Raw genomic sequence first — 12,550 nt, 5'->3', positions numbered from 1 at the left:
TGGAAAGAAAACCACCTTCTCAACTTCTTTTAACTCTACTAACTTAAGTGTTTAGTTTTTATGTCTTAGAGCTGAAATGAGTGTGCTTGTCATTGCTCAAATAATATGACTGTTTCAGCTTCTGTTCCTTGCTGACTCCTTGATCACCATCTGTAGTGCCTGATAATGTTCCATCAGTAATGTTCATCATGTGAAAATGATCTCCCTGAGAGAATAGAGTGGCACTCTCTTGACCATGAAAATCATGCAAACCTACCATACGTCATAAACAATAAAGGTATAGTCACACCATATGCACTCACCTCACTTTGCAAATAACTCAGCCACCAAATTGCTTCCTATGAAACTTTAATGACTGTCTGTGACTGACTGAGCCCTGAATAATAGAGCAAGTGAAGGACCTGCTTTTTTCTCGGCATAATGAATCCCACCGAAACAGTGTGTGTGTTGAAATGTATAAATAGTAAAATAATTAGGACATTGAGAGACATAAAACAGGATTGAAGCCGATTGTGACCCTGACTTCTAAATGTGAAATTCTAATTACCCCAAGCATACGCATAGAAAATATCCTAGTACTGTGGCAGGTAAATATTTCTGAGAGAGAGGTCTGGTCCCCAAACATCTGGCACTTTATCCCCTACAGCTTCTATGACTCAACTGAGGAACAAAAAAACAATGTGTACATTTCATTTTGGATTTGGCTATAGCAACGACTGAATATTGAGTTTTCCCTAAGCATATTTATGAAGTCATTTCCTTAAAATTCATCTCCACCTTACCACAGCTTCATGATTGTGCATGTGTGCATATTTAAAGAAAAGTTATGCCTCTGCTCAGAAACTCATAACTAAAGTTAGGGCAGTCAGTAGTCTTAAAATCAGATGATCCAAATGATTCTTAATATCTGTTTAATTTTGAGGAACTGTTGTTTTAGGAGGTGTAATAAGCATCTTATTCAATCCACATTATGAAACAGCAGTACCAGAGATGCTACAATATTCATGACGATAATGAGAATAAGTTGTTCGAAAACACAATTAAAACACAATTCTATTAAATGTTAAACAGTTAGTCTTCAGAGTCTTTCCTCCACATTCCCCATTAGATGATGATACCAAGGTATTAAACTGCAGTCTACCTTTTTAAATATTGCTCTCATGCATATGAAAACACACTTCTTGAAGGAAGCCTGTGAGGATCAGTTGGTAATGCATTATGAAGATCATGATAATGGGCTTCTGCATTCAAATCCTGAGTCAAACAACCGTGATACTTCATCGTTTTGTGAAAAAGAGGCTTTTCATGCCTCACAAATGGAGAGGTTCTCCCTTTGCAACTCTGATTTTTTTATTTTGCATTTGTAAATTTCCTCATACATATTACATTGTGGAAAAACTCTATACACTATATCACCCATCTAGAGGAGATGTTTTCCTTACCTAAAAGGGTTTTAGCTGTGTTCCATAAAGTTGAACTCCAACAAGAAAAATATGAAGTGCAACAGGTAACATTTTAAGAAAAAGGGCAATTTTAGGAAAGTATAACTGTTGTATAATTATAAATTATTATAAATTATGCCTAGATGAAAAGTTGATTTATTTAAGAATCCTGTTTTTACTGGAAGAAATTTAGCCTTATTGAAAAGGGCAATTTATAAATTTATATTGTGGGGTTATCAAATCTAAACCTGCTGCTAATCTTGAAAGACCAAAAACTCCTGTTCATAAACATCATGCTCATCCATTTTAGTTAAATATCCAGACTTGTCTGTAGCTTGAAATTTCTCATGAACATTTCCATTCCTATTTGTGAATATCATATCCTTTAAACTTGAAACCACAACATGTACGATGACTCATTTAAGAATTTTTCATATTTTTCCTTCAGCCACCGTAAAGTTTTTTTTCCAGTTCTGCTGTTATTGCGATTTGTTGATTGTCATTTCAACTCTGTATGGTTGTTCCTACACTGTTTGCTGTATGCAAAGCACCTGAGTTTAAGTGTCTGAGAGTCATGCATTTGCATGAGTGATGTGTTCTGTCTTGCTATGTACTTATGGGCACTTACTTCACTTCAGTGTTGGGAGTTTAAAACATTAAACATTTAAAAGATTACAGACAGAATACACATGACATACAAAGCTGACAATAAATGCTGGTAATATATTAGAAAAATGTCAGTCTGCCTGTTTTCCTGCTGTGTACTGTTGGATTTAAATAAAGACCACGCTGTGATGTGTGCCACCAGATTTGCATGGAAAATGCTTTTGTGGAGAATATCCACCCATCTTTAGACAAAGGTCAGTGACTTGTATTGAGAGATTACCTTCCAGCTTAGATGTTTCATATGTCACAAAAGAGTTGATAATCTGCTGTTTGCATACAACAGTGGTTTAAGTTGGTTGGTGAGCCTGCAGCTTTTGCTCTGAAAAACAATGTTTCTGGAAAACAAGGAGTCGGTGTGAAGATTAAGAGGTCAGTGAAAGATGACTGAGTGGATGAATAAATCTAGATATCCATCTGTCAACCCATCTGTGTGTGTAGTATATATAATTGATAATAATAACAAGAAAGTGCAGGTACAGCACAGTGTGTCATGCATACACTATGTACAGTAAAGCAGCCCTTGAACAAGTCTGTTTGCATGTGGACACAATCAAAAAGCAACTTTTATGAGCTGCTACTGTAACTGTTACATATAATACAATTCATGACAGACCTCTGTAGTTATGCTTTGGAATAAGACCCAGTTGATATGGCTGACGCATGATCACTGACATTCAAACAGATCACATCCTCCCTCACTGAGTACAGGTTTTAGTGTCTGCTTGAAAACCACCACGCTGTGTTCTTCTGCCTCTCCTCACAGTGTCATGGTCGAGCAGCACACATTTGCCACACTTTAGATGCACATTTCTTGAATGGCATGTGATCTCCCAAGACACGTGTGAGGCAGCAGGCCCTTTGAAGAGCAGTTTCTGTTTGACATTCAATTACAAAATGTGCTACTATAGGTCTGAGAGGTATTATTGTAACGGAACGGTTCACTTTCACACTTCCCTGATTCACCCCTGGTGGTGGAGCTGATTTCATGAATACATTTCTCCGTAATGCAATCCGCCGACTTCAGGGCTAAATCTCTGACCAAGAATAACATTACTCCCCAAGCCAAATGTTTACATAAAATCATTGGCTAATTTCTTTTTAACAGGTTGAAGCCCTGATTACTTTAAACTGGGCGTTTCTCATTGCGTGCACAAGGGGTTGCTGTTACCACACATTACAGCTCACACACTCCAGTGAAAAATTCTTGTTTTTTTTTACTCTGTGACCTGTGGTAAATGCCTGTTCAAAGAAGACTGAATTAAGTATTAAAAAGACACAACTACCTACTCATAGGCATGTATCCTCCTTTTCTCTGCTGTCTGTTGGATGCCCAGTTCATAAGAGACATTAATTTGAGTACCCATAATCCTACAGTTGCCACCTCTTCAGCAGCATCTCTAGAAACCAGTAGGTGTTAACTGTTTATCTACATCAACTCCCCCTGCTGCCCAAGAGTGTGGATAGATACTGCATGTCAGCATCACACTTAAGCTGGCACCATAATTATTATGTGAAGAAGACACTGAGATGGGGACCAAAACATTCTGAACACCTGTTATTTTTGAATGAGAGATTAAAAGAGACGGTTAATGAATGGATCATGCTACTCTTTCATTTGGATTAAATATCACTTTAGGTGCTATGTGTCAGGTTCAGCACTGTGTATTGTGAAATTGTGCATGAAATAATAAAATAAACAAACTCTGTAAGGGCAACTGTGAACATAGTCACCAAACTCCATAACAAAATTTGGCATAATTTTCGAAATTCTTAGAGCCCCCTATTGAGCAAGTTAAATAGTGCTTAACTCACAGTTGAGGTATTCATATAAATTCAAATACGACACACACACAGTGAACTCGGTAGCTGAATTTACAGGGTTAGTGTGTATATTTAGCATATTTGTAAGCTTCTAGGCTACGTGTGTGCTTAAAGACGCCCACGTATGTGAGGAAGAGAAAGCGACAGAGAGAGAGAAGAGACACTCAGAGAGAGACAGACAGGGAGAGAGAGAGATGGGGAGAGAGAGAGGGAGAGAGAGAAGGGTTGGGGGCTGTATGGAGCGGAGGATTGTGCATCACTCTATTGGCGCTCAAATGGGTTATTGCGCACACAGCGTGCTGAACTATAGCGGCGACTCCAACTAACAACAACGACCCAAGTGTGAAAACGTCCTATTTGTGAGCAACAGACAGAGACCAGGAAGGTTTTTGACCGCTGCGGAAAACTTGCCTGTATTTCATTTTCTCCTCTAATTGAAAACATAAGTGATGCCCAGTATGCAAACCGACTCTGAGGCTGCGTGAACTGCGATTCTCCCCATCTGAGAGCAGTTTAATGTGCTCTTTAGCCATTTCTTTCAGAGGATTACTCCTTCCCTCCGTGACGATGGGTGAGTGATTATTTTGTTCACAATTAAGTGACACAATTTCTCCCTCTCAGAATTATTAGTTCCTAAACTGTATTTCTGAAGTATTAGGATGGGAATAATTTCACTGAGCACTGATTGAAATCACAATGCATTTGTCCTCAGCATGTTTGTGTCTGACTAATTTCTCATCCACACCTTAAAAGTAGCTAACATCACACTGTTATCAATCCTTCATGAAGCAGGTTTGATGTGTCAGACATCAGACCTCAAGCTGCTCCTCTCTACATGAGCTCCTGTTTGAAGATTGAATTTCTCACCTTGACTTATTTAAACATCTTTGAGCAAACATTTTCTAAAACCAAGTCTCCCCTTTGATTGCCTGTGCCCCCACTCTACCCCCAACAGGTTCAGTGATGTTGGACTGGAGGTTATCATGTCTTCTTCTGCAGGCAGCTGTTTTGCTGCTGCTCAGCAAAGGGGAGAGGATGTGCCCTGCCAGTTGTCGCTGTGATGGAAAGATTGTTTATTGCGAGTCTCGCATCTTCCAAGACGTCCCAGAAAACATCACAAGGGGATGCCAAGGTCTGTCTCTGCGTTATAACAACCTGCTGGTTCTGTTGCCGTATCAGTTCGCTCATCTCAATCAGCTTATCTGGCTTTACTTGGACCACAACTCCATCAATGCTATAGATCCTTTAGCCTTCCATGGGGTAAAAAGGCTAAAGGAATTGATCCTCAGCTCCAACAAAATAACCCATTTGCACAATAACACATTCGGTGCCATACCAAACTTGCGAAACCTGGACCTTTCTTATAATCAGCTGCAATCTCTGCAACCGGGACATTTCTATGGCCTGCGCAAACTACAGAATCTCCACCTTCGCTCTAATGGACTGAAACAGATCCTTGTTCGCTCGTTTGTGGAATGTCGTAGCCTGGAGTTTCTAGACCTGGGTTATAATCACTTGCGGAGCCTCACCCGTACAACATTCTTAGGCCTGTACAAGTTGAAAGAGCTGCATCTAGAGCACAATCAATTTTCCAGGATTAATTTCTTTATTTTCCCACGCCTTACTAATCTTCAGGCTCTTTATTTGCAATGGAACCGCATACGGTCCATCAGTCAAGGTGTGCCTTGGACCTGGCACAAACTCCAGAAATTAGACCTGTCAGGAAATGACATCCAAATCTTGGACCCAGCCGTTTTCCAGTGTATGCCAAACTTACAAATGCTCAACCTTGAATCAAACAAGCTGAGTAGTGTTCCTATGGAAGCTGTGGCAGCATGGACCTCCCTGACCACAATTAGCCTGGCTGGTAACTCCTGGGACTGCAGCCCCAGCATCTGCCCTCTCATGGGTTGGCTTAAAACCGTCAGAGACTCCAAAGACATCAGCATGATATGCAGCAGTCCCAAATCTGTGCAGGGGGAAAGAGTCATGGACGTAGTGAGAAATCACTCAACATGCGTGGACACTTCACACGTGGTCACATCCAAAACTGTCATCATTCTGACTTCAGCCCAAGTCATGAACATCACGACCCGGCCGACACCTTCTGGTGTTACAGACCCGGCTCACACTGGGTCACCTGCACAGAGATTAACCCCAGTAACTGTCCATCCTAGTGTGACAGACAGAAAGACAACAGAATTTACAACCACAAGCTCTACATCACCCACCTCCCCTGAACTTCCCACATCATTTATCCCAGAACTACAATTTGAACATATGGCTTTCCACAAAATCATTGCAGGCAGTGTAGCGCTGTTCCTGTCAGTGTCATTGATCCTTCTGGTTATTTATGTTTCTTGGAGGCGCTACCCCAACACCATGAGGCAGCTGCAGCAGCACTCCGTCAACCATAAGCGCAGGAAAAAGGGCCGCAAGCAGGAGCAGGACCTTAGCACTCAGTTGCAAGAATACTATCTGAGCTATCATTCAAATTCAGAGACAATGGACTCACTGGTGAACGAGGCAAGGCCATGCACGTGTACCATATCGGGATCCATAGAATGTGAGGTCTGAGAGGCCCACTCCACCTTAAGAGACTAAAAGTGCAATTGCTGAGCAGAGTTAATGTATTTTCCACAAGATTAAGTGGTTTTATCTCTAATGTGAGAACATAGATTCTGCAACACTGAAAGACATACTTGAGGGTACAATATAATTATGTGCACAGAAAAGACTGAGATATATTTGAGGAGAGGTAATTATCACCCTGATTGACACGTGAACAGTGGGGTCAGCCAGGTTAACTGTGTATGATGTCACATAACAACGGGATCTCTGCTCCAGTATTAGTCAGCTCAGTAGACAGAATGACTTCATTCTTAGTCAACCTATCGCCATAACTTATCAACCAACAAAGCCACTTTTTACTTGACAGTATTGTTTTTTTTTTATGATGTAGCTTGTAAAGCATCATTATGTACTGTACTGTATGTATGCCTCTCTGAGTGTATGTGCGTGTTTGAGGCTGTTATGAGGATGAGTTTACAATTGACTGACTTCTGGTTTAAAGAGTTGCAGTCTTGCACCTTATTCTCACAGGTTATATTAGTCCAGTTAAACTGTTTTGCATTTGGCAGACCACTGTAGTGCAGTGACGAACAGTAACACTACCACAAAAATAGGGGAACAACGGTGGAGAGAGCATCCTGTCCTGAAATTATTTGCATGAATTAATTCTCCCTTACTTAAGAGGTTTCTCTTTCTTTTTTTCTCTATAAATTTGACAAAAAAAGTATTTGTATTTTGGTTAAATGTGGAACGCACTACACAAACTAACTATATTTGAAACTCACAAGTCTAATCTCAGGACTTATCCAAGTTGTACAAATGTGTCAGGTCCAGTGAAGGCCTTGATGTGTCAAAAGTAACAGTGTTGGTTTTCATAATGGATTTTGTACTGATTCTTCCTATCATTATGGTTATGCTTTGTTTGTGTAAAGACATAATATGGGTACTAGGTATACTATGTGATAATGACTGTGTAATTAAAAGAAACACTGACAGCTAATGAAAAATTGCACGTGTGATGAGAAAATCTGTGCAATCTCTGCATCACAAGGGGAAGTCTTGATGTTATACATTTCATTAGGTTTGCTGCTGACATATTTCCCATTATGTATCTTGTTTACTGGCTCTCTCCTCTCCTCTCCTGCCACTCTAGTATTGACAACAGTATTGATTGTATCTGGGTTACACACCTCAAACTCAAGGTAGGGGGCCCCACGTCAGTCCCTGGGACATTACTGAGCTGGTGTTGAAATGAGCCGTTTTATACTGTGTTTTCTCGTAAACAGATTTACTGTTAGTGCAAATGGAGCCTAAGTAGTCAATGCCATTCTTTCCTTGTCAACAACACAAAAAGACATCCCAGTCCCTGAAACCAAAACCAGATTAAGAATCTGTGCCTTTATAAAATCACATTTAGACAGACAGTTTGGAAACATCTCTCTTTTGCACAGAAAGAGATAATACATGCAGGCTAGTGTGAGGGACAGTGGGTGTTACAGGTCAAGGCAAGTATGTTGTTTAAAAGATGTCATCCACCTTGCTTTGTCCTTTTCTTGTCCCCTCCTTCCTTTTCTCCCTGCCTCCTTTTTGTAATCTTGCTCACTGTGCAGAGAGAAAATTAACCTACGCCAGGGGACATATGTGCATGTGTCAAGCCAGGCAGGATTAAGCAGTGATGACTGTAGCATGTGAGACCCATTAAAAAGGCGTTTTTGTCCTGTGTGAGACTCAACTGAATAAAGAATAATCCACTGCTTACTACATTCCTTCCCCACCAGATACCTACACCACAGCTTTTAGCTGGGTTCTCAGACCTATTGTGAAATAAATAGATTCCTTCTCCTTGTAATCAGCTATTAGCATGTTCTCACATCTCGCGATTGGTATGGATAAAGTTTCTGACTGGTCAAAGGTTGTTTAGATAAGGATTTATGATACCTCACAATTCACTTTCTCAACGTGACTCAGGCTTTCTTAATCCTTCAGGCTGGAAGCGAGGCACGCTGCCAGCAGAATTTATATCCATATATTCTATTTCCAGCACCTGCATATATGATGAATTTGTTTATGGGGCCAGTGTGTAAATCTACAAGGCCGTGCACGAAGTGTAATGTGAACAGAACAAATGATTTATTGATCTTGTTTTGTCAGATATTGTAATTAGTGTTTGATTTGTCATATTGCGAGTGATGAAATTCCTCGTGTTTTTTACTCTTACTGGGTTGTGTGGCTAAGAAAAGAATGCTGATTAGAGGGCTGTGGTCTGGATCCTGCAGATCATTATTGAGGATATTTGTTTGGATGAAAATTTGTGGGAATGCAAAGTGTTGACTATACAACAATGCACAAATAGAAGCAAACTCTGAACAATATAATGCAGCTTATACGCTCCAAGAAATGAAAAATATCTTTCTGAGTTAATCGAGGACCTTACACAGCACAAGCACAAGCCAAAAACAAAATCAGTCAAATCTTTCCTGGAAACATTCAGACATTCAGTATGTTTCTCTGAGCTTCCTGTAAACACTCACTGTCAGGGGTAACTTGCTCAGCCCTCACTGGTAGGCATGAAATTTTGATTTACATCTCTCACTGGGGATCTTTTCTAAGATAACATGTGTGCACAGTTCTGCTAATCTGTGCCAAAGGTTATGCTGGTGATTTTAAACGTAGCCTTAAAATACCCAAAGCTGCAGTTGAAATAATATTTCATGGCTGTTGCTTTGCCTCTTTTTGTCACATTTTCTTTTGACCTGACAGCCTCGTTTTTATTTATGAGGTAACTTGTTTAGCAATTTTTGAAATACTTTTTTTATTTGCTCTCTAAGAGCAAGATGATAAGATCAATGCTGATTTCAAGTCTGTCTGGTAGGTATGTGGCAAATGGCCTGCAGTCAGTTAGCTTAGCTTAGCATAAAGGCTCTGATCTAATTTCAAAAAAGTCATATATCAGCATCTATAAAGCCCAAATGAACGTGTTCGCCAAGTGGAAAACAACAGGCTGTGGTTTTATGCTGTGTTTTAGATGGAGGTAGTATCTTCCTGAAGTCTCTGCTGGTGGCCTTGAAACCTCACAACTCCTGAGAGGGCTTTGTTTTTTTGTGCTGAACTCTAGAAGTGCTAATAAGTGGATTGTGGCAGAGCTGTTACCAACATTTCCTGTTTTTGTGCTAAGATAAGCTAAGTGGCTGCTGTAACTGGTCTGTAACTTCAAATGTACCTATTTTAACAATTTCATCTAACTTTGAAAAAAAAAATGATTGTGTATGTATCCCAAAATGTTCAAAATGTCCCAAACAATTAATTTTAATGAGAAAAGCATTTGATCACCAGCATCATTTTGATGCAGTTTGGATCCATCAGTTACATTATTCAGTTCATCATTAACATCAAATGCATAATCTGCACCACATTCAATTAGACCACCAATTGTTTCTGAAACATTTTGATCCAAATAACTAAGCAAATCAATTATGCTAATGATTGTTAAGTGCTATAAATGATTGTATTTCTTTGTTTCCTTGAGGATGTTCATATTAGCACTCCCTGTAGCTTTTGTACTCAATACTGGAAGGGAATTCTCCAAGGATGTCTGAACCTGTGGGGTTCCCTTCCCTTTCTTTCTTTCTTTCTTTTAGCTTTTTTCAAATCTTTCCTTTTTTTTTCTTTTATAACAACTCAAACCGCACCAACTCATACAAATTTAAGGATCCAACATGTACTCCACCTGTGAACTAGCTAGTCAAAAATAATGAGCTCCAGTCAGTTGAATTCAAATGATTAACGCCAGCTGAAATAAAGTCATTGAAGTATGAAGGTGTTCAAAGTCAGTTGTCACAGTCTGAAGGGGGGGGAAAGCGTTTTCCTGTCTCCTGTGCTCAAAAACATGATTACTTTGTTACCCTACCTTTTGTACATTCTATGTCAACTGTAAAATTCATTTGAATATTAATGCTTTCATAGCTTTTGTTATGTGTCCCACTAGACTAGATAAAAAGAAATAGCTTTTTTGTTCATGTCCAAGTGGTGGTGGTCATAAAGTCCTTTCAGTCTAGTAAAAGAAAACTATTTTTGAATAGCATCGTTGTTCCAACACAGTCGTTAGTTAGTATCACCACAACAAATTCTGAAATAACTTCAAAGAAAATTGTTTTGCACTGTAATATATTCTCAGAGTAATTCCCATCTTTGCACTTCATTACTCACCTGAAACTTGAACATAAACAGGATGCTTAATGGGAAAATGAGACGTTGCAACAACAGCAGCAGGTAGAAACTTCAGTCAAATCAGTCAACAAATATATTCATAGTGTGGTCTTGTCTTCTCAGCCTGTATCATTTGGGTAATTTGTGTTGCTGTAATCACTCTGGTAGTCACAAGTTTTTTTGCAATAAAAGCACTTTCTAGTACAGTAAAATCCTGTCAGCAATGTTGTAGAAGAAGCCACACATGTAAATGTGCAGTATAATAAAATATTATACATTTTATACTTTCATACGCATAATAAATTATCCCAGAGCAGTTATAGATTAACATCTGGAAATCATGTGAAGTATAAAATGAACAATTTATAGCTTGACCTTAACAGCTGCATTTTTACTTACCTTTGACACGATCTCATTTACATTTAGTTACCTAAAGTAATATTTATGTACTGTAGGCAATGTACAGTAAAGCTTAGATTAAGGTACTTGCTGTATATTTATAGTGTATATTATAACAATGCTGTCCTTTCTTTAGAGATGTTACCTCATTGTTTCATTGTTTCTTTGATTTATTTCCCTTGTTCTTCAACAGTTGTGCCTCCCACACAAGGGAAATCAACCAAAAGCCAACAACAATTAAATGTATAAGATTTATAAGAACATCTAGTCATATTGTTGTTTCCTGAGTAATAAAAAATCACCATGGTACCTGTAATAAAGACACTGTGTCACTGTCCAGGGAGGATCCACTTCAGAAGTAAAAAAGGAAAGCCATTCAGTTCTGTGAGATAAATTCTCACTCTTTCTGGTAGCGTCACACAGTAACACAACACACACACACACACACACACACACACACCATCAAATGCTCCTTTCAAATACAGCCTTGTGATGTGACAGCTGTCTCTATGACTGACTGACAAGCTGACTTGACAATAACGGAAGAAAAAGAAAATAACAATAATAAATAAAATATGCGAAATATGTGCACATCCTATACAACTTCTTTACATTGTCATAGTGTTGTTATTTTAAATCAACAGGAGCTGAAATACAAAAACAATTAAAGGGCAACTTCAATTTTCAGCGTTCTTTTTATGGTTTTAGTTTAGTGTGTAAATGTAAATTAATGCTTCCCTCTGACTTCCCTATATTATAATATTTCTCTGTTTCTAGCTGAAACACTCCAGGTGACATCACCCAGACTCATCTGGGAGAGTTCTTGAGAAGCAGTTTGACCATGATTACAAACTCTATACTTTGAGCAACAAGATGACATAATCTGAACTGAAGGTTTCTCCAAGTGATGTCCTCTGGAGGCGTTTTTCAGCTAGAAGTACAGCGATACTTTGATATAGGGAAGTCATTGGGGAGTTTAATGGCATTTATGTACATGTACTACCCAGTCTAGAACAAAAAGAGGCGTGTTCATAATCAGCGAAGGAACCCTTTAAGTATTTGAAAGGGGATAAGGTCTTAAATCTCCAATTGCTGTAAAGCAGTTTTCAAGTGTTGTGATTCCAATAACAAGCACCACAAACAGCCCATTTTAAACAGCTGTAAAGTATTGCTCTTATTAGGTTTTTACTGCATAGGGACTCCTTCTGACAGAGGTCCCTCAGGCTCAGTGCTTGGGGCTTGTTTGCTATTACATGAATGATGGCAGCATTAGTGCAACATATAGCGTCATGGTGCCCTGAAACATCATAATAAAGATAAAAAGTACCCAAACCATCTTTATTACCAAAGAGACTCTACAGTGAAGGTTGTTAAAGGGCAGAAAGAAACAGCAACACAGGAGTGAATGGGCAGTGGATGGCTCTTTGATCACTGAGGTCTGACTT

At 39.1% G+C, this 12,550-nt stretch overlaps 1 protein-coding gene across 1 annotated transcript; it reads left to right on the top strand.

The window, feature by feature from the left end:
* The first annotated feature begins 4,149 nt into the window (after positions 1-4,149).
* Positions 4,150-11,541, top strand: lrrtm4l2 (leucine rich repeat transmembrane neuronal 4 like 2). Its single transcript, XM_067522401.1, has 2 exons — positions 4,150-4,500; positions 4,885-11,541. The coding sequence occupies exons 1-2, from the start codon at positions 4,446-4,448 to the stop codon at positions 6,504-6,506; spliced, it is 1,677 nt and encodes a 558-aa protein (XP_067378502.1). The 5' UTR covers positions 4,150-4,445; the 3' UTR covers positions 6,507-11,541.
* Positions 11,542-12,550: the final 1,009 nt, after the last annotated feature.

The sequence above is a fragment of the Channa argus genome, chromosome 11, assembly GCF_033026475.1.
Source record: "Channa argus isolate prfri chromosome 11, Channa argus male v1.0, whole genome shotgun sequence".
NCBI lineage: Eukaryota > Metazoa > Chordata > Actinopteri > Anabantiformes > Channidae > Channa > Channa argus.
Note: the sequence above shows the minus strand (reverse complement) of the source record. Positions and strands in the feature narration are given on the sequence as shown.

What these genes read in the sequence shown, in the direction of transcription:
- lrrtm4l2 (XM_067522401.1), top strand. Translation starts at nt 4,446, where the DNA reads ATGTGCTCTTTAGCCATTTCTTTCAGAGGATTACTCCTTCCCTCCGTG. An exon ending in CCTTCCCTCCGTGACGATGG is followed by an intron (nt 4,501 to 4,884) that starts GTGAGTGATTAT and finishes TACCCCCAACAG; the next exon opens with GTTCAGTGATGTTGGACTGG.